Source organism: Phalaenopsis equestris, unplaced genomic scaffold (genome assembly GCF_001263595.1).
Source record: "Phalaenopsis equestris unplaced genomic scaffold, ASM126359v1 Scaffold000650, whole genome shotgun sequence".
Lineage (NCBI taxonomy): Eukaryota > Viridiplantae > Streptophyta > Magnoliopsida > Asparagales > Orchidaceae > Phalaenopsis > Phalaenopsis equestris.
Window position 1 is genome coordinate 448145 of NW_018165090.1, and position 26182 is coordinate 474326.

The window sequence follows — 26182 nt, forward strand, 5'->3', positions numbered from 1 at the left end:
ATCACATAAGTATTTTTCTTTTTCTATAAGTAAAGCTAGTTTATTATTATTATTATTATTTTTGGGTAGGAAAGAGAAAGGGAAAATACCAATGGCTTAGGGATAGGTTTCGAGTAAAGTGAAGGAGGTGTGGTTATGTCTGTGGTTTTGGGTACGGTAAAGGATGGGGAATGGTGTGGGACTTAGGTGAAGATTAGGGTTAGGCTAGGAAGGGAGAGTGAAGTGTGTGACTTGGATGAGGTTTCAGGTTAGGGTGAATGAGGGGGGATGTTGAGGATTGGGTGAGGTTCTAAGATAGGGTTAAGAAGGAAAAGTGAGTGTGGATTGTGGTGTTGGACTCTGTTTGGATGAGAGAAGAGGAAGATTGATAGGTTTTGGCTTTGGGCAGGATGAGAAAGCAGGAAGTAGTTCAGTGATTATGAGAGGTCTCGGGTGGGGTAATAAAAGAGGGAAGTGTTTGAGTGAATATGAGAGGTTTTGGGTAAGTTAAATGAGGGAGAATGGTGAATGATTTAGGTAAGGATTAAGGTTAGGCTAGGAAGGGAGAGTGAAGTGTGTGTTGTTGGGGTTCAGGTAGGGTTAAAAAAGAACAGTGAGGGAAGGATTTATGGACTTGGGATTTTGGTTAGGCTAGGAAGGAACATTGAGTTAGAAATTTATGGTTTTGGGTTTTGGGTTTGGCTTAAAAAGGGGAAGAGTGGGGTAATTTGCATGGGGAATTTTGCGTAGGCTTGGAAGGGAAAGTTAATGTGGAGTGTGGGGACTTTCAATTTTGGGTAGAGAACAGAGTGTGGAGTGTGGAGAATTTGGTTTGGTGTAATGACAAAGGGAATGCCATGAAGTTGCAGCTTGAAGAGACAAGAGGCAGATAAAAGTGAGAAAAGAGAGGGAGGCTGGAGCATGAGAGAAAAATGAGGGGAAAAGGGGAGAGAGAGACAGGCTCGACCATCAGAAGAAAAGGGAAGGAAGGTAAAAACTCAACACGATTATACATCCACACTATACAAAACTAATTGAAATGAAACAAGACGAAGAAGACTCTTTGGTTGCCTTGATTGGATGAGAGGAGATCTCTTTGGCTTCCTTGGTGTAGAGTGGGGTTTTAGTTAGAAGAGGACTGTGGTGAAGAGTGGAGCTTCCGCCTTGAGAGAAATAAGAGGGAGGAATGGGAAGTTTCAGTAAAAAAGAGAAGAAGATAAGGTTCTGAAAGTCAAACCATAAATTGAACAGGTAGAGGAGGAGCTTCAAGGTTGAACAGGGGTTGAACCAGGTGATGTCATAAAATAAAGAAAATATTAAATATAACTTAAATGAGATAAAAATTAGATGAAAGTTAGTATGGAAAGTCAACAAGAGGGAAACAAAACTAAGAAACTATAAAAGCGTAAACAAAGAAATGGTAATAGACTAATAGTCATGCATATTTTAGAAAAGACAAAGAAGAAAATGATTTTGACCTTGACTCATTCGATAGAGAAAAAAGCAATGAATTTAGTAGTGCAAATTGTTTTGGTTGGAGTAAGCCCCAACTCAACATATTTCAAGTCAAAGTGTGCGACCAACTATTAAGAGAAAATTTGGTTGATTTTGAATGAAATTTTTTAGTTGGTTTTAATTGATTAAATTAAGTTTTAACTCATGTGCACTTTAGTTGAAATTTGGTTTTGCTTTAAGTCAATTACTAAGATTTTTCTATCTATTATGAAAATTATCATCTAATATTTACATTCCCTAAAACCCTCATGCATTAACATTGGCATTCCCAAAAAGCTTGAGACCATCTACAATGGTGTAGTAGAAATTTTTTAAAGTAAGAACTAAGATCGAATTTTTAAAAAATACTCCAATTTTTTTTAATTCAAGCTTAAGAAGATCTATATTTGTAATTTTAATAAATTATTGTTAAGAATTTATTAATACATTATGATAAAATATATAGTGATAAAAATATAAATTATGCTTTTAAAGTAAATTAAAATAAATATTTGCTAAAAAAAGAAAAATTATATATATAAAAAAAATAAAGTTAATAAAAAATTAATCTATAATTTAACAATATAATGAGAAATTTTTTTAAGTAGATATAAATAATAAAACAACTAGTTTAAGAAGACATTTTAAAATAAACATTATAACATGTAATTGCTATCAAATTAAAAAAAATTAGAATATATGTTCTTTAATGAGCTAATTATACAAGGGATCGACACTGCCTTCCACCTCAGCGCCCTTTTCTGCCAAAACACATAAAATAAAAATGAAAAAGAATGAGAAGCTTTGCATAACCAACCCCCTAAACTTCAAATTTTACATACTTACCCCCTTCTCCATGCATAAAAAGGTTCATCTCAGCCTTCCACTTTTTCAAAATTAAAGTGGTGGCATTTTTTAGGTGATGTGAAAGATTTAGGTAATAAAAATATAAACTTTAAAGTTTATGTTAAAGATATGTATGTAAATGCCCCAAAAAACCAAAAAACTAAACTTACTGCAATGTAAAAATTTGTCATTAGTATAATTTCACTTGTAAAGTTCTCCCCATTCATCAAACATGATGCATTTCTTTTCCTAACTCCTATCTAACTATTCATAAAATATGATAAACTTATCATCAATAAGTTGATGCATGCATGCACATATTCATAGATAAGTACCCAGAGGTAATCTGTCTGAAAACTGATAAAATCCATTCCGAGCATTGGGAATTGTTGGCAGATCATTTGGCACAATAAACTCTCCATCAACTCTTCTCTGCTGCTCCAAATATGGATGAAGTGGAGAAAAACCTGGCATCTTCATCTGCTTCATTGGACCTAAACCACCAATGCCAAGGTTAACCATGCCCTCTTGGCCAAAACCTATAGCATAGGCCCCATATTCAGCCGTCACACGCAATTGCGGAGCTCCGCAAGGCAATGCAAAGGGATCGTCGCTTTGAAGCCTCCTGAAGCTTTCTTGAACTTCCTCGGCTCTTCCGTGGAAGCTATTATGGGGCTGTTGCATCCCAATTGTGGCGGTGTTCGACGAACCGGAGTTTTGATTGTTACTAGTTTTGGCGGCGGGTACGTCGTGGTCGTGCTTTCCTTCATATGTGGTGATGACAGACTTAAGATCATGCGATGCTCTTTCCACATGCTTGCGCACCGTGCAACCTGGGTTCGTACACTTGTAGTAGCTCCTGCATTGCAAAACAAGATTGATGTAATGTAAGGATTTAATTGATAGATATGTAAATGTATAACATTTCAATGATACATGTGTAAACTCCATTTGAAATTGAAATATGCAAGTTTGGTTGAACAATTAAAATACCTTGGATTTGGATTTCCTTTCACGACTTTTTGCCCGTACTTACGCCATCGGTAACCGTCGTCGAGAATATCGACCTCGCTAGTTGTCTGAACCACAACACGAGGCTCTCGCATGGCCCTCGAAGCTGCACTCATGTCAATAGAGCACAGATCTAGTTTGCTGGATGCAAAATAAATCCAAAAATCAGTAAGTTTTGGTTTGAATGACCTATGAATATCACATTTACTTCATATTTTTTTGTCTTAAAACAAATTACCTTCTTTTTGGATCCCTCTCCTCCCCTTCAGCATCACATCTAACTGAAAGACAACCATTTGTTGCTCCATCGTCCTCTTCGTCATTAGACATTGCTGATGACAAATGCATGACCTCTGAGCCGCTGTATCGACTGCCACTCTGTGTCTGCATGGAGTTAGAAGTTGCAAACTCAGCAACAGAAGCTACTGAAGAAGCAGCTTCCATGGCATCCCTTCTCCATCCTGATCCCACATTTCCATTTTCAGAGTTCAGCAATGAGAGATTTCCATCAAATTCAGAATTAAGGCTCTGATAATCTGAACCCTCCACTTGTGTGTCACTGAAGGAATGAGAAGATGTAGCGCATGGCCTGCGGTTTGATGGAGGCTTGGGGTGGTTGTGAGCACCCCTGTAGATTATTTCAGTAACATGACCCTCAAGCGATCTTTCAACCTTCTTCTTCACTGGGCAATTTAAGAAAGTGCACTTATAATAACTGCGAGGGAACTCGCTACCCTTAACGTGTTTCTGCCCGTACTTCCTCCAGTTGTATCCATCCTCTTCTGGAGCAATGACAGGCATGGATGAGGACTCTCCTTTTGGATCTGTTCCTCCATAATGATTTTCATCACTTGGAGAGCATTCATTTCCCAGAAAGGAATCAGCTTTCGTTTCTTCGGCATTCTCTTTTGTTTCAGATTGTCTTTGATTGATGGATGAAACAAACTGAAAAAAACGCAAGGAAAAATAGTTAGTGCATATATCATTTTTATTAACATGGAAATAAACAAAAGGAATTTAGGGCCTTGTTTATCCTTATTATTAATGTTTTCTACAACACTGAAACATACATGAAAAGAGTAAACTGCAGGCAATAATGTTCATTTGTAGTTCCTGCCATTGATTTAAACCGGCATACTCAAATCATCCTAAAAGTGTTGCTAAAACACAAATAAGGTCTGAGCATACACATCTCAAGAAATATTTATAAATTTGATCAGTTGTCTATAAAAGAAACCTCGTAAAAATCACACTGCAATATAATGCAAATTCAAAGTGAAACTTGAGAACTAAAAAAACCAAAAAAGGGAGGCTATGGAGAAAGTAAAATGAATTACTTTGTTTTTGGCATTTGATAGGAAAGGGAAATCTGAACACAGTCGAGGGAAGGTAAATGCATCGTCACAAAATTCTTCGATCTTTTGAACATTATTTTTGTAAGTTTCTTCTGAGATCAATGTTGAAAATGAAGTATTGTCCTTGGTATGTGCAAAAGGAAGTTTCCCAGTGGTCGGCGACGGTTCGGCCTGCAAGTTCAAGCACACCAATTATGTGCAATACTGCTGCTTGCTCAACCAAATCAGATAGAAACAACACAAATAACACAGATAATTATAAGGTCCAAAGCATATTAAAAGTATAGATTGGGGTAGAAATACCATTCCCGTAATAAACTACAATAGGATAAAAATGTTCTACCGAAATGCTTTCATGATTTTGAAACTGAAATTTATAAAATTACATTTTTTTTTCTTAAGTGATGACTTTAAAAAAAAAAAAAAAAACATCATAAAGTATGATGAATCTTCTGCATCAATTCATAATACTCAAAATTCACTCCAATCATGCACCCAAATTCTTGGCGATTTCAATAAAATCGTAGTCATTAAGAACACTCTTACCATGGAATTTGAAAGCAAAACTGGAGATTCCAAAAATGCCGTAGGACTGAGACCTGGAGAAAGCACCAAACATGAAGAAATCTTGTCTGAAGGTGAAGAGATCACGTTCTCTGTTCCATTTCTGCTAGTATTGACTGTTAATGTACTAAAACCAGCCCTAGCTGCAATCCTTTCACTTAAAGCCCCTCTTGAGCTTGATTTGGTAATCTTAAACTGGACTGTTCCGGAGAAGATATCACTGTAGGGTTCTGAGGCAGAACTTTTCACTTCTTCCTTGTAATCCAATGCTGTTTTCTCATTCTCAGACACCGTAGAGCCTAAATGTCCCCCATCTCCAAGATCATGAAATGGTATAAATGTTATCGGGCTGGGATTAAAAGTTCCCCATTCTTCAAAAATGGAGAACTTGTCATCTATCCCAGCCATCGCTGTTCCCAATCGGCGACAAATCTCAAATCATCCGTTCTAATCAAGGAAAAAAACGAAGAAATCAGAAGCAAACCCTAAACTCACACATGAAATCCTCCTATCCAGCTCACCCAATAACAGAACATATGAATCAAATCAAAAACAGATTATCATTCTTTTTTAGTAGCAATCTTTTTGAAAGTTCTCAAGAAAGAGAGATAAAACAGTCAAAAAACACAGTTACCTACAAACTGGGCAGCACGGAAAGCCAGAAAACACATCAGAAAGAGTTCTTGGACATCAAATAAAGAAAATAATGAGCGCAAAACCGCCATGGCTGCCCTTTGCTGAGCTCTCGGACTTCTATAACCTTGATTTAAAACGTGTAAAAAAGAGTTGAAACAAGATTTCAGACACAGATCAGAGTGAGACCGCAGCTGTCGGAAAAAATACTCGGCAATAGTTCCTTCTGTCTGCTTCGAATTATATGCCGAAAAATGTGAGGGATTCTGTTGTTGCGAGGCAAAGGAAACCATTAATGAGGGCTTATCTTCATTTCACTGATGGGCAATCTTATAAGAAACCCCATCACAAATTAGTTTTTGAGGCTTTTCACCTCTTCCTGGGCAAATTGGAGACAGAGGTGTAAATGAGTCGAACATGAGCGAGTTTGGAGCATTCGTGTTCGGCTTGTTTGAAAAATGTGCTCATAATCGAAACTGCTCATTAATAAATCTTTTCGTGTTCGATTTGATATAAAATCAAATTAGCTCGTATTCGACTCGAATTTAAGTTCTTCAAACTTACACTTCAAAAATTTTTTATTAGCAAATATTTCTTATGAAATCTAAAATAATAAATTTTTTATTTTTAACCATTTCTTTAAATATGAGAAATTTAATATTGAATAAATCAACATATTTTAGCTTTATTTGGATCAAAGTATGAAATTTTCTTATTTTGTGCTTTCACGATGTGGGATTAAGTTAGTGAGTTTCAGAGCCGCGAGGACCATGGAGGCTGGAGTTCCGAGCGAGAGTGGAGAGGGACGTCCGAACTAGAAAAGAATATTTGACATTTTCGTATACATAATTGCATATCACTTTTCATATGAATATTTACTTATTAAACGTAAGTTTTTTTTTGTTTTCTTCGGTGGGGAGAAACATTTGAGTATGTAAGACGTACCCTGAGCTGAGTACTTCAGAGAGGTTATTCATAGGATATTAAGGGGTTATATCCACGTTATATCCCCTATAATCTCTTTGTAACCTATATGTATCATCTAGTAAGTTCCGCGCTTTTGTTTTCATATTTTTGTAGGCTACAGGTAGGTTACATGGGATATAAAGCGGATATAACCTCTCAATGTCCTCTGAATAACCTCTCTGACGTATCCAGCGCTGCGTACGTCTTACGTACCCAAATTTTTCTCTTCGGTGGGGGAGTGCTTAGCCAAAATTTTTTTTTATGAAAATTTCTTACACTTCAGTAACTAATTTTTATAGGTATATATAATTCGGTATGAGAATTTTATTTTTAATTCTAAATCACAACAGTTAGGAAGAAATGTGAGTGGGAAGTTTAATTGCAATCATTTTATTCCGGACAGAATTGTTGGGACTATTAAGCAGGACATGATTATCTTTCTGAGCAAGTCGTGTGCTTTGATTTTATAAACAATATGCTAATCATCCAATCACTGATCATGCTTCTTGTAATCCAAGCACAAAAATATCCCAAAATTCTATACCAAATATAACACAAATCTATACATCAAAGGGGCATTTACATGCATACCCACCCAATTCTTATGTATTTACATATCTGGCATAAATACTTTACTTTTTTGATTCACATTGTACATGAGAAACACATGAGGACTAATCTCGAGGAGATTCAATAGACTACGAGATAAAGAAGTAGGGCTAGGAGGGTCCACCGGTGGAAGACGAAATGACCCACCAGCAGAAGACTAAAGGCGATGGCTGAACACCAAATGACCCACCGGCAGAAGATCATGGGACCTATTTGACTGGGTGCAGCCCACCTAAATCAAAGCTAGAGACTAAGCGAATGGAAGCTATTTGGATCAAAGGCCGAAGCCAATTCAAACGAGCAGATGCATCGACCTATCGCTTGACATGACCCAATTCAAGGGAATAATTTAACATCGTTAACAACCTCAGGGACACCCTCAGAGATTCTTCAGGGAGGGCTAAGGATCCGTAATGAAGAGATCCAAGAACATCTTGAAGGACCCTATCGTCGAGGTATAAGCTACCTATCGGATTATGGTGGTTCTTCTTTTGCTCGATAGCCTAACATCAACCTGTCGACTGTAGCTATTTATTCAGAGATCAAAAGTGAACAGATGGAGTGGAATTGTTAGTCGGGGAAACCAAGCTGACTGAGCCAAATCCTTCTGGTCCGAAGTCAATCAAAAGTCGACTGACAATATTGGTTCAACATAACCAACCGAACAATCATTGTTGAACTGAAGCCTACCAAACTCAACTGACCAAGCAAGAAGATAGCTGAACTATAGGCTTATACTTGTAAAATATCCAAAATGCTTTATAATGCCCCCATTAAAGCAATGGGCATGCATGTAATTGCACATATTGTAACTCTCATCTATAAATAGGGGGATAATTTTATGAGAAAAGAGCTAATCAACATTTCATATTACTGCTTATTAATGTTTTCTCTCTCTCTTTCCTCTTCTCTCTTAAGTTATTCCTTAGATAAGATTGAGAGACACAGGATTAAAAATCTTAAAAGGTGTGATGAGCATGAATCATGCTAACAAAATGAAGAGAGGTAGCAAAAAGAGAAGAAACTCACAACAGAGATACTGACAACATCGAGTGCACCAAAGAGTACGTGCAACAACAAATCTAGGAGTTGAAGAACGAGATTATAAACACCATCAAAGAGTTACTGGCTTGGGAAAGTGAACAAAACTCACAACAGGAAGCATCAGTGCCCAAGACCCGAAAAATACACATGCTTGAAGAAAAGGGTCAGAGCTTTTCAGTACCTCGATAGTGTTAGTTTAGCACCAATGACAAATATCATTTCGGGCAAACTAAAGCATTCTAACATGTTCGAATGCCTTCTCTCAACATATCTAGACGTAGAGCTTGCAAAAATGTTCAAGATACTGGCTCTAGCACCCTACAAGTTTATTACTAGTCCTACTGACCACATTATCTCTTTGAAATCAACTAGGTGCCTATCTGTAGATTGCCGACATGCTGAAATACCACCACTTCTTCACCACATTGAGGGAGTTGGTCCACAAGTGATTCAATGGATTACAGAGAAGAGTAATGATCTGCCTCAGCTGTTATCATAATAATGTGAATCCTAGTAATGGTACCAGAAAATGTGACTTGCTCCATATCAACTTGATTGTATTATTAAAATTAGATTATCCTATATACTAAGGTTTCTCAGGCAAGTATACGTATTGTTTCACTAATATAGGGCTCTAAAGAGTGTTGAATGTCAAACCCACATGGAAACGTTGGAATCTAAACTAGGAAAATATTTTAGTCTACCTAATTCGTTCTTAATTTGGAATATTGAAATACTTAAGTTTGACTAACAAACCTACTACAACTATATAAAGTAACCTCTATAAAATTTATAACTAAATTAAGTGAATTGGTTTTGCCGAGTGCTAAAGTTATTTTTCTTTGCAGTGATAATAGTTTTATGTAGATGTGGAAAAAATGTGAAATAAGTGAAAGTATTGTGATAAATAGAAGCATAAATCCTCTATACCTCTTTCGAGCGTACAAAAAGGCTTGGTTAAAATGACCTTAATCCTCTATACCTCTTTGATTCATACCCAATAGTTCAACGTGACTTTCCTTATTATTCATGTCGTAGCTCTTTCGAATCCCTACGAGTTCACAATAAATTTTAACAAATCAATTTTTCAGATTGAAAAGAAAATGAAATACAGAAGGAAATCATCACAATTTTTAAATAACAATTATTTCATGCATGTTATCTACATTCCTACACATTTACTACATCACTGCAAGGAAAATCAAGAAAATTTACTCAGAAAACATGGATAAAACACAACTGAATGCATTGATACAAGGAGATTCAATACACAAAAGTGTTTCAGAAAATCACAAACCAAAACACAAATATATTAATCTCTCTATTTCAATTTCTCTTGAGAGTGCTCTACTCAATCTCTTACTTGTCTCGTGCAAATTCTTCACCCAAGCACTCACAAACACAGTGAATGACTCCTCTAGACTTGCTTTCACAAGCCTAGAACAAACCTATAAACTCTCACAAAAATGGAGGAAAATCTCTTCCAAGACTCCCTCCCTAACCTTAATGATGCTCTAGAGTTTTTCCTTCAGCCTGTCTTTGCAACCTACTTCTCCAAGTCCTCTTGATAACTCCTTAAGAATGCCTTGGTTCTCCTCAGAACTTCCACCAACAGATTGCTCAAATTGCACAAAATCATGCAAAATTTGGTACTGACGCCTAGCTGCCGCACTATTCTATCGCTATGACCTTAGCCTTTAGGAATAGGGCTATGGCGCCTAGTGCTTGGCGCTTAAGCGCCACACTAATCTGACACCATGGACCTTGCCTTAATAGCTAGGGCCTTGTCACCCCATGGTTGGTGCTCTTGCATCATTCTCTTGTTTTTCTAAGCTTGACTAATGCCTAGGTGCTCAATGTGTGGCATCATGGCCTCAACCTTCACAAACTATTTTTTTTCAAATTTTCTCCTTTTTGCTCCATGTTTCTTCCACTTTGTTTCACTTCTAATACTAGTTATATATGCAAAAAAATATACAATTACTTTTCTTTAAAATACATTTTCATTCAAAAATATGTGCAAAATATAAAGAAATTCATGGAAGCATTTCTCACATCAAAATCCCCCAAACTTAAACATTACTTGTCCTCAAGTAACACTACAATTTTAAAAACTAGATTTGTTTATTTGAGGTAAAGGGTTTCGTTAAAGTTTCCTACAATTTTACACCAGAAATGTCATAGTTCAACTTAGGAGAAATTCTAGTGAATCGACCTAGTACTAGGGTGTAAGAACATCTTGTATTCAACTTAGAAATCCTGATTTTCTATTTACTTTGAAAATTTTTAAAATTTGCCAAGCTTAGGATCCCTAAAAAGTATATAAATATAAGTGGGGAAGAATTCACATTCATACTACCTACAACATGTTTATATCGCAGAAAGAGTAATTAAAAAATAATATATATGTATACAATAACAAGTATGAATATATAATAGGGGTGAATAAAAAATAAAATAAAGAAAGTATAACATCCAAGCAGGTAAAATAAAAATAAGCTCACAACAAAAAAATATCAACTGAAATAAAAGAGTTCCAGAGGATACTAGCAAATATCCACAACAAGTAAAAATTAAGTACAGTACAACTAAAATATAAAGAAAAATAAATAAAATCTCTATTCCTCCTCATCGTCATCATCATCTTATTATTTCTCTAATTCCTCCTTTTCTGCAACCTTCTCTATCGACAGACGTGGTTCGTATAGCTAGTAGGGAGAATAGACTGGGAACTGCACTAAGCAATTTTCACAAATCCACTGATTTTCCTGCACAACTATAAATGAGCAACATAGACACTGGTAAAAAAATCAGATTGGCACTTGTTATGTCAATCAATATGTGCCATGTGATCACTCTAGTCATAAGTTGTAGTCTACATGGCAGAGGTAACATCTTCTATAATTTTTATCCTGGTTGACATACAAGCAAAGCTGGAGCAAGGTCAAGATGAAGAACAGGAAGTAGAGGGCTGTGAAGAAGAAGGTTGGGAAGAACTAGTTCCAGGCCCAAAAATAGCATGTTTATCATACAAAATTATATTTTACCTAGAAGTGGGCTTCAAAGGATGCAGCTCCTCCCAACCATCAAAATGAACACAACAAGTTAACACGGGGTGAAAATTGTGGAAGGGTGTTTCATCCCTAAAGTGGATCCCCCCTGTGAGAGTTGTAGATGGAATGATGAATCACAACACCTATGTCGATAAATTTTATTGTTTGAATACAATAGTTCAAGGTAGCTCTCTTCCTTGTCACCTCACTCAAATTGGTAGAGGGCAGAATCTTGGCATAAATGAATTAATGCCAAGCCTTGGAAGGTGTGTTGAGATTTGAGGAAGAGAAATTGACCGTATGGTCATTCCTCGTCTTCCAAACCTCTCTCCCATCAGTCAGAAAATTGAAAATCTCATCAAGTTAGACATCAGAAGGTTCAAAAGAAGAATAGTTACTCTCAGGTATATTTTCCAAGGAAAATAAAGAATTAATACCAGTAGCAAAGATATATATTTGTTTTCCCCTCATAAAAACCAACTTAAAATTATTTTCAGGTAGATTAGCGTAAAACTCTTGAACAACAGTAACCATTGCTACACTAGTTATGTAGCAGAAAGTCTCCCACTTCCGGCTCTACACTAGTTATGTAGCAGAAAGTCTCCCACTTCCAGCTCACTATCATGTTCTCCATAGATCCTCCAAGGCTAATAAATACCCTCTTTCATGAAGCTCAACTAATCGCTATAGTGCTTCTGAGATTTGAGGTATACAAAGTTGTTGGAGTTAAATTTTGGAATTGGTTTGATTTTGGTTTTGGGAGCCATGGTAACATAATGATGATGGTAATACATGAGAATGAGCTAAAAAATTATAATGAATGTAAACAAAATGCAAGTTATGGGTTAAATCAAGTTTCCCCAAAAAATCTTCAAATTTCTAAGAATATCCAAAAATTTTCAGTGGAAGAAGAACAATATCAAGCTTGGGAGGAATAGTTTACCTCAAAGCAGTGATTACTACACTCTAAAGCTTCACAAACCAAGCTCCAATCCACGATTTAGGAAAACCTTATGTGTCACCCTCAAATGGAGAAGGAGATTCGGGGAGGGGAAAGTCGCAAAAACGACCTAAATCGGGCTGGTTTAGGCAATTAATAGCAGAATTCAGAGTGGCGCCTAGATTCCGCAATTGTGGCGCCATGGCCTTGCTCCTTTACCAACTCCTCTTCTATCTAGGGCCATGGAGCCAAATTCTACTTTAAGCCCTATTTCAGTGCGCAAGCCCTGGATTTGGTTCCAGTCATTTAATTAGTCATATTTACTCCTCTCTAAAATATTATATCACACAAAACTAGTTCAACACTAAATCCAAAATAAGTGGTAAATGAGGATAAGCCATCCCTCTTCCATCACATCTCCCTACCTTACTTCCAATTTCTAATGGAATCACTACACTGTTATACTCCTCTCTAAAATATTAATTTCAAACTTTATTATGCCTGACCCCATGAACAAGGTTGCCCTGTTTTATTGGCTCGTGTGTTGCCAACTTTAGGTATCACCTCACCCCTAATGTATGCATACTCAAAATGAATATAAGGTCATCCTCATGTTACTCATCCAACAATTTTTTGGAAACTTAATTAATGAAAGTTAGGTTAGATAAAGGAAGTAATAGAATTGAGATGGACCCGTTCTAAGACTAAATTCAGCATGACTCAGAATAGACCTGTGTTGGGTTAAGAACAAAGGTGTAAAGGATAAAGTTGATCTTACTACCTCCAACAACCAGATTATCATCCAGTCATAACGAGAAGATTAAGGAATCTCAATCTCACGTCACACACAATAACACAAATAAACACACAAAATTCCAATCCTAACAAACCACAAAACAACACAAAAACATAGTCACACCACAAAGTATGGGTTGCCTCCCAAAAAGGGGAAAGAATGCTTTTGAATGAGATTTTAATGCTGGATTATCTCAAGTAATATCTAAATTCATCAGGCTGAGGATATTAAACTAAGCGTATTTTGGGTAGAGAATTTAAGACTTTCTTCATTTACTTTAAATTCTCTATCGCTTTTATGATATTTTATACCAGTTTCTCCAAAAGGATAAGCTCTTACTACAGTAAATGGTCTTGACCATCTGGATTTAAGTTTCCTTAAAATAATTTTAATCAAGATTTAAATAGCAATACATATTGTTCAGGCTCAAAATTCTTCCTAAGAACTTCCGATCATGTCACTTTTTTATGTTATCTTTATATATCCTAGCATTTTCATAAGATTCTTGCCTAATTTTATCAAGTTCATTTAATTGTAGTAATCTTTTTACACTAGTTTTTTTCATATTCTAATTAAATTCTTTTATTGCCCAATAAGCTTTATGTTCCAATTCTACTGGTAAGTTACATGTTCTTACAAATCTAAACCTATATGGTGATATACCTATTGATGTCTTATATAGAGTTCTATAGGTGCATAATGCATCATCTAGCTTCGGAGACTAACCTTTCCTATTAGGGATGTGAGCAGTGCCAGAATTACTCACCTCCATAACACCAGCCGACCCATAAGCTGCAATTGATCACTAGTACATGGCCTTTTGAAGTTTGGGATATAGGCTACCTTAGGTTGTTTCCACCCTTGTAAGACCAGTGCATGTTTCTTCCGTCATCGTAGATTATTTATTTAAGTGGATCAAAGCTAAGGCACTTTCTCAGATCACTATAAAGGTCATCCAGAACTTCATCTGAATGGATCTTATTCACTATGGATTATTGCTAGTCATTATTACTGACAATGGGACATAATTCACTGATCAATGAGTAAGATATATTTGTTAGAGTCAGAGGATCAGCTTAAAATCTATGTCTGTACACCATCTTGAGACAAGGTGAAGTGATATGTCCTAAAATATGCTTAATTTCCTTTATATTTTACATCTATTTATGGATGAAATTGTACTTTAAGGAAATATATTTTTATGTTTTTCTTGCAGGTACAACAGGTAGAACATATGAAGCGAAGCGAAGCTAAAATTGAGCACAATGGGGTGAAATGGAGCATTTTGGAACTAGTAGGGGAGCCAAGGCGCTTCACCTAACCGCCTTGGCACAAACATACTAGGCGCCTATGCGCCAGAACCCATTCAAGCAAACCGAGAGGCTGGTACCAGCCCTTTGGCGCTAAGGTACTACTTTTTCTACAGTTGCTGCAACACAAATTGAGGAGTTATGGGGTCGATTTAAGCAGTTTGAGGAAGGAGCAAAGAGCTTTTTGAAGCCTTAGACATGGAGGAAGTTAGAGGAGTCGTAGGTAAATCGAGATTTTGTAGATTTTCACTTTTCTTGAGAAATTTATAGGATTTTGAGAGAAATTTGTAAGAGGATTATTTTTAGTATTGCAGGGAGCACTTAGATACATTTTTTAAGGAACTTTTCATCACTTATTAGTGGAGAAAAGCTGAGTATCGTGTTACCATTTGTCTTGTACTTGTTGTAAACATATATTTAGTGAATTTGATTTGTTAAATGATGAGGATTTCTATAGTGTTCTTCATGTTTCGTGAGTAGATTTTCTTACATTTCTCTTGTGATGAATAAGTAGGATTTGTAGGATGTGTAGAATGCTTTTAAAATTGATTTTTAATATTAATATGATGAGTATTCTTCTATACTTCTTTTACTTTTAGTACTGCCAAAATGAATTGTTAAAGTTTATTGCGATACATTAGAACTCGAGAGAGCGGTGGAAGAATAACTAGAGTTTTCACATTGTTTTATAGGCTATAATGAAACTGGACTATAGGTAATGCAAATAGATAGGGAAGTTCGCTTTGGCCGGTTCAATCTAGGGGTTTAAGGAATTAAAATTAGGTTAACCAACCTTCATTACGTGCTCGGAAGAGTGAAAACAAGATATATACTATTCTTTGTCACTAGCCACAGCAACAATTCATAATATTCGATCCTACAATCTACTTATGCAATCACAAGAGAAATGTAGCTTATATATATTGATATTCACCGAATCAATTAATCTAGCTAGGTTTAGCTTTAGACTTAGAGTTGTAATTTAGGAGTAGTTGTTAGAAAAAAATACCTTAATTGATATTCCAAACTATGACCTATAAATAGTAGATAATAACTTTTCTTAAAGGAGTCATTACCTCATTCTCTATGGGATCGATAATCAGACTCAATTGAGCCTTATATTATAGAAACGATACTTATACTTGAGTAAGAAACGCCAAAGTGCAAGAACATTTAATTTTAAAAATTAAATCAAGCTACTTGGAAGCAGATCAAGTTTTTGGGTGTCATTACCAGGACTTAAATTATCGTGATAATCACTGGGGCGAATCATGAAACTGCCAATAAGATCATTTTAAATCTATATTGGAAAAAAGTCAAATGAGCATAAGGAAATTGGGCCTAGATTCTTCCATTGGTTATATGGGTGATTTGGACGAAACCATCAATAGTGACCAGACAGACTTCGTTTATGCTGACACACAAAATAGTAGCAATACTTCCAATTGAATATAATCCCCACAGCAAGAGGGTCCGACTGAGAGGAAGGAGGCGAATGATGAAGATGTGATGCTCACACTCAATCTAGCAATAAAAAAGCAAAAAAACCCAACCCTTCGGCAGGAGAAAGTAAAGAGGAGGAAGAAATGTGACTACTACATACACGTTTGAGAAAAAGCCTTTGCCTCTGGAGATCTTGTGCTAAAGAAGGCCAACCCAACTTAATGTGGATAGGAAATTGACAAACTAAATCAAACTTGGATCAACTCATTCATCATCGTCAAAGAGTCACCCTAAAGCATACAAAATAAAAACCTATAAAGTAAAAAAATTCCATCGAATGTAAAGTGGAGACAACCTTAAGAAATTCTTTCCTTAAAAAATTTATTGTTTCATCATTAGTCAAAAATAATAAAGGCCATTTCATTCCAAAAACTTAAAATTTTCATAAATAAAGATTTAAAACATTATTTGGCTAACTATGTCAATAATCCCAAGATTCAAATAACACTTGGGGAACTTGAGGAGTTCACACGCATCAATATCCAGAAAATACTCAGAGAACTAGAACCCAAATAGTAAAATTTACAATAACAAATGACATTTGATTAGTAGGAACTCCCCGAAACTGACAACGATTCAATACATCTGATTAGTAGAAACTCTCTGAAACTAACCACGATGATCTCATTAATACAATGATCACTTAATTCACTAACCAAACAATCTATTAACATAAACACATTAATGAGATTATTCCTTATTAGGCGGTATATTAGATAATTAATTAAAGGAATCATTGATAAAAATTAGCACCAATATCATCTTTATCCATTATCAATTTTTCTATTTAGCCATTCTTAGACAACTTAGTAGTTGACTTTACCTAAATCCATATATGGCATTATATATAAAATCATATTTATAGCAAAAAAGATCAATTTATAAAAGTGCCATTATAATTTTAATAAATTTTAATAAAAAATATGATCAAAGAATGAATAGTATGATGCATAAATGGATAAACTTAAATCAATGTAATTGATTGATAAATTTGGTTGATCAAATTCAAAATTCTGTCATGTTATATTATAATAATAAGCTAATTTTGACCTTTAAACTAAATTTGATTTTATAAGAGAATGAAAATTATTTTAAACTTCTATAAGACCTTTAAATGCACCACTTCATGAATTAAATAAAATTTAAAATTTTTTATTAACTTGATTCTTGGAATGACAAATTTGATACACTTGAGCCTATTGGGTCACTCGTTTCATTTGAGTCATTAGCAATTTTTTTAGCATTCATGATACATATATTTTCATGAAACTTCTACGAAACTAACTTTGTTTTCACTTGAATTGAGTTCAAGTAGAAATAGTAGCATAAATCAAATTATACATATCGTCATGTCAATTGCCATTGATACCTAAGCTCATTGACATAACAAGATGACCCTTCCATAGTCACCATAAGTAAATGCTTACTTATTTTATGAAGTGTCAAGTTGCTTAATTCCCTTATTTGCCGGATAGGAGGAAACCTTTCATATTTTTTGAGGTGGCACAGTCTATATCCATCACTTGGACCATTCTAACTAGATCACTCAAATGTCACATATAAAACTGAATCCCATCAAATTGTAATGTGTGTGTGTGTGTGTGTGTTTGAGGGAAAATTATTAGGAGTAGATGAACTAGATGCGGAAGGTGCTTATTTTGCTGTTGTATTGGATGTCTCTGATGTACTGTCCAATTCAGTTGAATCTCCTTCCCATTGTCACATACAGGTGAGATAGACTAAAATTGAATGCTATAAAACTCATTTAAATCTAGTTTTCAAATGCCAAGAAGATTTAATCATATTTATTAAAAAATAATTGGAACATTTTACACTATAATGAAAATCGATACTAGGCCAGAGGGCTACTGAGTCGTGTTCTTATAACGACAAATGAATAAAATACTGAATATTTCCTTATGATTGATAAGTGGAATGTGGACTACTCTAGTTTTATAAATATGAATCTTCCATGCATCAATTTTATAGTATTATAACATAAAGTTAAGCTACAATGAATAAATAAACAATATACATATGAAATATATAAATACAAAAATTAAAAGCATGATTATGCAAATAGATCCTAATCAAGTGATCTAGATATGACAGCATAAAGAAACATATGGTGTTTAGGACTGTTGGTACACCATGAGAGTGACATGCAGTAGTGAGCATTATGATGAAAGTGAATTTGATGGGGACACTTTACCTAAATTATTTCCCCCTTAATCAAACTAAATTAAATAATAATAATTTTAGTATACATTAAAAAAATTATTTTTATTTAAAAATTGAGAGCTATAAAATAATAATAATAAGAAGAAAATTAAAATAAATAAAAAAGTAAAGCCAGAATTTCTTTCCACGTGTTAAAAGTGAACTGACGAAACACACTGTTGCAGGGAAAAAAATATTATCTCAGCAGTACTGATGCATCAGTACTTCAATGAAGAGGTGCTACGTGACATTATGACGGGATCATTGCATACGTGACACCTTCTCATTGAAGTACTGATGCATCAGTACTCCTGAGGTAATATTTTTTCGATGCATGGGGTTAATTTTTGGGGAATTTACGTACATACCACCCAATTTCTAATATTCACCCGAAATTTAATTTTTATTTTTATACCTTCCAAAGCTCTCATATTTCATCACAAATGCCACCATTTCAACTTATAAGAAATGAAATACACCTTTTCTTGTATAAATAAAGTTGTGTGTGTACAAATTCAAGTTTACATGCCAGATAGATATGTAAATACATTGGAATTGAACGGTATTAATGTAAATCTTCTTTTATTTTCTTATCCACGGCTGTAAAAACGGCTCGTTGTTTGCGAACAACTCATTGTTTGTGAATAGCTCTTGTTCGGCTCGTTCGCTAAGTTAACGAGCCGAACACGAACAACACGAATAAATTTTTGTCCGTTCAATTAATCAATTATATATATATCTTTGATGAGTAGTATTTTTAAAGAATTTAATTGACTACAAGGCTACAAAGATTTATAATCAATTAAAAGTATTAATAAAAAAAATATTATAAAAATTATTAAATTAGATTCAAATGATATTTTAAATCTTGCCCCAATTCTTAACATCTTATGGCTGCGTGATTATGGTTGTCAAAACGATTCTTTGTTCGTGAACGGCTCGTGTTCGACTAGCTAAACAAACAAGCCAAACACGAACACACTTTTTGAGCTCGAAATATAAACGAGCGCTCGCTCGTGTTCGGCTCCTTTACACTACAACTGTCTCTCTTTAATTATTTATTCAAGTAAAGTTACACCCTCACCAGAATAAAATTGATTAAATAAATAAATAAATAAATAAATAATTAATTAAGCTTAAAAGTAATTAAATTAAATTAAATAATTTTAAAATCTATAAAAAAGATTTTCCCCTCTCCCAATGCGTGAACCACTGCAATTATTAAAAGAAAATAATTAATCTGTCATTTTGTACCATCACATGATAAGCATGAGCCGAACCGTACTCAAAGGACAACCCAACCCTCCAATAGTTACAAAAAAAACAAAAGAATGTCAGCATTTAAATTACCAACTAATTCATATTTATTTTTTTTTAATCCAATAACTTTTCTTTATTGCAAACATAAAAAAATAAGACGAGAGATTTAGGGTTTGTTTGGGGCAGCAGCAGCTTATTGAATAATCTGCTGATAAGCTAGATGCGGTAGCTATTACAAAATTTTTATTTTTTTTTTGAAAAGTCAGACCGCAGCCAGAGCTCCCATCGCACCTAAATAGGTTCGGTGTGAAAACACTGTTTCTGCGTTTTGAAAACACATAAGCTGCCAAAACGCAGTTTACCCAAACATGACAGATGCATTTTCAAAACGTCACCGCACTAAATAACACTGCACTAAATAAACTGTCTCAAATGAACCCTTACATATCTACCAGCTAATTCTTATGTATTAAAGGCATATCAACCTAAAGATCACCCAACTTACATAGGAATTGTGGGGTAGGAATGTAAAGGCCTCACATAATAATTGGTTCTTATTATTATTCCTAAATAAAAGAAAAATATATTTTATAAACTCATAAGAAAATAAGTTTGAGTTGGATGAAATTTTTTGAATTTTATTTTAACTTTTAAAAATACACTATATTTAAAATATTATTTGTTAATAAATTTTAAATTAAATTATAATTAAAAATAAATAAAATCATATCTCATAGTACAATTTCTAATTAGAACTGGTACCTACATGATGATATTTCATTAAAATTAAAATTTTCTAAGTGTAATCCTTCTCTCTCTTCTTCCCCACTCTCTGTTGCGATCTCCCTCTCTCTAGTTCACATATTTTGACACGTAAAAATTGTTGTAATATTGTTGAAAGTTTTAAAGAAATTTTCGACGGCTTAACGATCATTGGTTATTAAAGTCAATTCTGACGGTTTTTTGACTCACTAAATTGTAGCTTCCTAGTTAAAAGCATTTCCGACCGTTTTTGAGAAGTCACCGATGGTCCATACTGTTGGTTCATCTTGACTCATAAACTGATGAACTAATGTCATCGTAAATCCAAGAGGTCAGTTTTTCGAGCTTCATTTCGTAATTCATCAAAGAAAGAAAGTTATGTCAAAACCAAAACTTTATTTTTGGGATGAATCCTGCCATTCTAGAAAATACAAATGCTAAACCATTAGGAGGTTTATCCATGTAGAAGAATTTGAAAACATTGTCTGTCATGGTTCTGAATTTTGAAATAAAATGCCCTTAAACTATAGTTTAAAGTTGAAACTTTTTATGCTTGAGTATTAAATTTTATTGAACCATTTGTACCATCACTAAAGAAAATTTATATATCAGTTGTAGTAGATTGTGTCTCGAAGTGGATAAAGGAAGTAGCTTTACCCAAGTGTGATTCACCAGGCGTTAAAAATTATTAAAAAAATATATTTTTAGAAGATTTGGAACACCACAGGTTTTTATTAGGCAGTGTTTAGTATGAGATTTAAACACGAATTATATATTAATTTAACATAAATTCGCCAAACACCGAAAATGGAATTTAAGAATTTCACGGTAAGTTAAATCAAAATTTTTCGATATTCTATTTAGACTATAATGTAAACCCAATTTTATTAAATCCAACTATTCAGATTTAACATGGGAACAAAAAACTTTGAAGAGATTTATGTAAACACGTCAGACGGATTTAATCTTAAATCAACCAAATATTATTTCAGATTGAACAATATTTGGAGTAGATACATATAGATTTATTGAATTTACTAAATCCTAATTAACTTAAATCCTATTAGTACCCAAACGCCCCCTCAGTGATGAAAGAAGCTACATCTATAATAAAAGTATTGAAACATTAATTACGAAGTATGAGATTAATAACATAGTTTTTACTACATATCGCCATCATACTAGTGACTTAGCAGAAATTTCTCATGGAGAGATTAAGAATCTAGAAGAAAATGTTAACCCAACTAGACAGGATAGTTTCCTTTGGCTAGATGATACACTGCGAGTTTATAGAACTGTTTTTAAGACTCTAATAGATGTCACCCTAAAGGTTGGTTTTTTGAAAAGCATGTCATTTAGCTGTAAAGTTAGAACATAAATTCTATCAGACAACTAATGAGTTTAATTATGATATAAAATGTTTGACAGGATAAATGATATAGTTAAATGAATTAGAAGAAATTAGAATACAAGCCTATAAGAATACTAAGATTTATAATGAATAGATGAAAAATGGTATGATCATAAGCTTATTAAGAAAGATTTTAAGCATGGATAGAAGATGCATACTTTTTATTGAAATTATTTTAAAAAAAATTAAAGTCCACGTGGTCTGGTCCACTCACGATAGTAAGGGTTTATCCATTTCGAGTTGTTGATATGAAGGATGTGAAAACTGCCTATAGTTTTAAGGTTAATTGACAAAGTTTTAAACCTTATTTAATAAGTGAGAGTATGGTCCAAGGAAAATCATTGACTTGAGTGATCCTAAGTAAGAATTTAACATCTTTAAGATAAGAACTTTAAACCAAATGCTTCTTGGAAGGTAAGTCAAGTATTTTGGTGATGAAGTTTATCATGTGTTTGCTTCAGTTTGATGTATTTTATTATGTGTTTGTTCAAATTTCTTTGGTTTGCATCAGTGCTATGTATGACTTAGAAGATTTCAGGATATGTGAACCCCCAAAGGAGCACCTAGGTGTTACCATTTGGAAATCCAATGCTACCTTCTTGTCCTAGTGCCTTAGTGCCCAATCTGATTAACGCCTAGGTGCTTCCCTTATGCTTCTCCCTATTTTGTACATTTGGATGAGCTCTTAGGCGCTACATGTGAAAATATGGCGCCCTACACTTATACTTACTTATGTTGCTCCTTTTTTATCCATTTTGCCTCTAATCTTCATTCTATTTCCATGGCCGAAAGAACCAAGCTCGAGGAAGGAGCAACATAAGGAAGGAGCAACATAAGTATTATAATGTGAGGAAAGAACCTAGGGTTTCCATGAGTTTTGAGGTGATATTTCTTCACATTATTCTTCCATTCTTTGCATTCCTTTGATTGTATCTCCTTCTCCTTCATTTCTTTAGTAATCTATGGCTCATAAGACCAAGGAAGGGAAACCCCCCATAACTTCGGATTCTAAGAAATTGTTACTATTAAGTAGTAACCCTATATAATGATTTCTTAGTTTCTAAGAAACTCGTTCCTCAAAGGGTTTTTCTTAACGCCAAGGTAGGTTAAGGTAGAAGGAAAGATTTATGAAAGAAAATAGAAGTTTTGTTTTAAGATTGTGATTACTATGACTCTTGCCATTAACTTAAGAAAATGGGAGAAGGTTTGTTTGAAATCAAATTATGAACTTATTAAAATCATTATCTTTCTTATCGATCCACTTAACATTTGGTTCATTTATGATAACAAATTGATTAACTTTCCCACTCCTGCCTTGAATGCTGAGTCAAAACCTTGGCATTATGAAGTCATATTGAATCCTTTTGCTTTGCCATTGCATGGGTCTGATCTGGTCTTAGGCATGCAGTGGTTACAATTACTCAACCTCGTGTTACATAATTATACTAATCTTACTATGCAACTTTATCAAAATAACAAATAATTGACATGACACGAGAACCATAAATCCATTCTTACGTAATTAATGTTATCAGTTTTGATCTTTAATGTCCACCAAATCTTCTGAATTTATGTTTGCATTACATGCCCATCTCATGCATCAAATATCCTCATTTCAATACCTGCTTTTAATGACTTATTTCAACAATTAAAATCCAAACTTTCCCCTTCTATTTTAGACATTTTATGGCATTATTGCAATATATTTAACCCACACAATTGTTTACCTCCACATCAAAATATTGCTGATCGCAATTATTTACAACTTGGTTCAAAGCCAATTAATGTACAGCCTTATCATCATTGACAATTGCAAAAAATGCTATATAACTCTTTGTCAACAACATGCTTGCTACTGGCATCATTCTACATAATCAGACATTTCTCTAGTCTAGTTCTCTTAGTAAAAAGGTATAACTGAACTTGATGATTTGGTGTAGAGTATTATACATTGAATGCCATTACGATTAAAGATAAATTTCTCATTACCACAGTTGATGAACTTCTAGATAAGTTACAAGGGGCCTATGTTGTTTTCAAAACTAGATTTGTGCTCTGGCTACCATCAAGTTAGAAAGCATAAAAAGTGAGGTAAGAAAAAAAAAGATTGAAATGATTAGATATTTTCTCAAAACTACAATCTTAAAACAAAATTACAAAGTGACTACATTTTCTCAAAACTACAAAGTGACTACAGTTGATTCGGATCTGCTCCAATTATCACAGCCATTGCATTTTTAGTTTCCCATCCTACTCCTGCAACCCAATCTGACTAAATGAGATTAATTTCATAAAAACTGAACCAGGATTGAAAAACTTGGTGGAATCAATCTCAATCTCTCTGAGTAATTGGAGAGAACTGTTGCAATTACTAAGATAATTGGAGAGAAACCAAATCCCATGCTTCTGGTTTTCTTTTTCTTTCTTTCTTTCTTTTTTTGCTACTGGCGTTTAAGTGTTCATAACAAGTGGAATTATAATTTCAGATATAACAGTAACTAAATGACAAGGTACTAGTTCAACGTATAGAGTCCGTAGGCAAGGCAAATGCCGATGGAGTGATCTAGGGAGACTACAGAGGTCATCTACCATGATGAACAACAACCTAGGTATTACTTTCCAATTTCAGCACATCTTAAACTTTTATACATAGTAAAACAGGGAGCAAATTATAAGTGGGTCACAAGAAAAGAAAAAGGATAAATTCAAGCTAGCAATTACAAAGGCTTTATTCAACCTACAAGATTTTGAAAAAAGATTTCCAAAGTCATATCTTCAACAACCAAATCAATATCCATGACACAGCATATGGTTTTGAGATGGAGAAACTCCAAATTTGGATGTCTCAGCGCCTCAAAAATTACCAGCACTATCGTCCAACTGCTTATCATCTTCTATGTCAACCTCCAAAACTTCCTGGTTAAATCACCATATGTATCACCATCATTTCGATCATGAAACCGAAAGCAAAATTGCATTTTGAAAAACTTCATCATGAACATCATACCGGAATCCGTTTCTTGAGATAATTAGCCAACCTTGCCAGAACTGTTTCTCTCTTATGCCAAAACCGGCCCTGAAGCCTCAGCTTCACAAAGGGACCATCCAATTCAGCTAGTTGAACCTCCCCTAAAACACATTTCCATCATTATACCAATTTGAGCAAACAAAAAACAGAAAGAAGATCACCATTATCGTTACCAGTAATGCCCACTGATGCGTCAAATATCTGAGCAAACTGAATACCAATAAAAATTCACTCAAATGAATGATTCAATATCAACTCGTTTACAGAATAAAATGTAATTGTGTTTAACAGGAGAAAAGATCAAAGTTTTCGCTAGAATATAATCACCGACTTCTTTATCCAGTAAATATATTCTAAAATCGAGTGCAAATTCTGCAACTGAAACTTATTTACACAACTTTACCTCTGATTTAGCGTCTATCAGAACTTGTTTGACGTTGTCCTCAGTTAGGTCAAGATGGGGGAGAGTAGCGGCGATGGCCGGAAAATGCAAGCGCCGACGAGATGAACTAAATCTCCGGCATCGGAGATCACTTCGTTGTAGGGTTAGGGTTTGTAAAGTTTGGATTTTGGCAAGGGATGAGGGGTAACTGAGAGAGTAGGGAGGGAGCGAATGGTGGTATGTTTGAAAAGCCATTTTGTGGTGGAAATATTGTCAAGACTTGAGAGAATGGTACCATATGTATTGAGCTTCAAGGTTTGTATCTTAATTTTCATAAACTTAGCGGTTAGACGAGCTCTTCAATTCTAGAAAATATTGCATCAAGATTTTGTAGGTATGATTGATAGTATTTTAAATGTTATTGATAGTTTTATAAATTATGTTAATATAATATCACCACAATACTACCAATGACATCTAAAGTACTATCATTTGCACCTAATCCAGATGCAGCTCATCTAGATGTAATAATTTCTCGTTGAATTTAATAACTTATGCATTTAAGCATAAAAATATATTATTTTAAAAATAATTTATTTTTAAATTATTTTTTTTAGTTAAGGTTATTTCTATGTAGGGAGAATTTATGTTTGAATTATGCAAGTCTTTGTCCATTGATGATTATTTTTAATGTTGTTTTATGCGAAGATTATTTAGCTTGCCAATCTAAAATTAATAAAAAGTTTCGAGCTTATTTTGGATTTCTTTTAAAACATATTTTTTACTATATTTTTTAATTTTTCAACTTTTTTATTTTTAAAAATAAATTGATTTATTATTAAAAACATTGAAACTATCTAGAAGTTATTTTGTGTGTATATTGAAAATAATTAATTATATTATAAGATATCAAATATATTTTAATTTAAGTGAAAGGATAAATAAAAAAAACAAAAATAAAAAAAATAATAGTTATCCCAAATGACTTTGTTGACCTCACTTTTGGTTGAGGTCTA

At 34.1% G+C, this 26182-nt stretch overlaps 2 protein-coding genes across 5 annotated transcripts; both read right to left on the reverse strand.

Annotated features, from left to right (window-relative positions):
- Positions 1–2466: 2466 nt before the first annotated feature.
- On the reverse strand, positions 2467–6221 carry LOC110030082 (probable WRKY transcription factor 2). Of its 4 annotated transcripts, none has more exons than XM_020732641.1 (6): positions 6093–6221; positions 5232–5696; positions 4668–4856; positions 3569–4275; positions 3313–3471; positions 2467–3178 (listed from the first exon to the last, which is right to left on the reverse strand). In XM_020732641.1, exons 2-6 carry the CDS (start codon positions 5655–5657, stop codon positions 2641–2643), a joined length of 2019 nt encoding a protein of 672 aa, XP_020588300.1. In that variant the 5' UTR covers positions 5658–5696; positions 6093–6221; the 3' UTR covers positions 2467–2640. The 4 variants fall into 4 exon arrangements, with proteins under 4 accessions (XP_020588300.1, XP_020588299.1, XP_020588297.1 ...); XM_020732640.1 differs by having other exon boundaries at positions 6072–6221; XM_020732638.1 differs by having other exon boundaries at positions 5888–6221.
- An 18158-nt stretch (positions 6222–24379) lies between these two features.
- On the reverse strand, positions 24380–25489 carry LOC110030084. Its single transcript, XM_020732643.1, has 4 exons — positions 25188–25489; positions 24958–24994; positions 24764–24885; positions 24380–24672 (listed from the first exon to the last, which is right to left on the reverse strand). The coding sequence occupies exons 1-4, from the start codon at positions 25419–25421 to the stop codon at positions 24610–24612; spliced, it is 456 nt and encodes a 151-aa protein (XP_020588302.1). The 5' UTR covers positions 25422–25489; the 3' UTR covers positions 24380–24609.
- Positions 25490–26182: the final 693 nt, after the last annotated feature.

Excerpts from the sequence above, each read along its gene's own strand:
- LOC110030084 (XM_020732643.1), bottom strand. The coding sequence starts at position 25,421 with ATGGCTTTTCAAACATACCACCATTCGCTCCCTCCCTACTCTCTCAGT. Across the intron at positions 24,886-24,957 it reads CGCATCAGTGGGCATTACTG|GGGAGGTTCAACTAGCTGAA; the intron begins GTAACGATAATG and ends AATGTGTTTTAG. Across the intron at positions 24,673-24,763 it reads ATCTCAAGAAACGGATTCCG|GAAGTTTTGGAGGTTGACAT; the intron begins GTATGATGTTCA and ends TGATTTAACCAG.
- LOC110030082 (XM_020732641.1), bottom strand. The coding sequence starts at position 5,657 with ATGGCTGGGATAGATGACAAGTTCTCCATTTTTGAAGAATGGGGAACT. Across the intron at positions 3,472-3,568 it reads GAGAGGGATCCAAAAAGAAG|CAAACTAGATCTGTGCTCTA; the intron begins GTAATTTGTTTT and ends TTTTGCATCCAG. Across the intron at positions 3,179-3,312 it reads AAAGGAAATCCAAATCCAAG|GAGCTACTACAAGTGTACGA; the intron begins GTATTTTAATTG and ends TTTGCAATGCAG.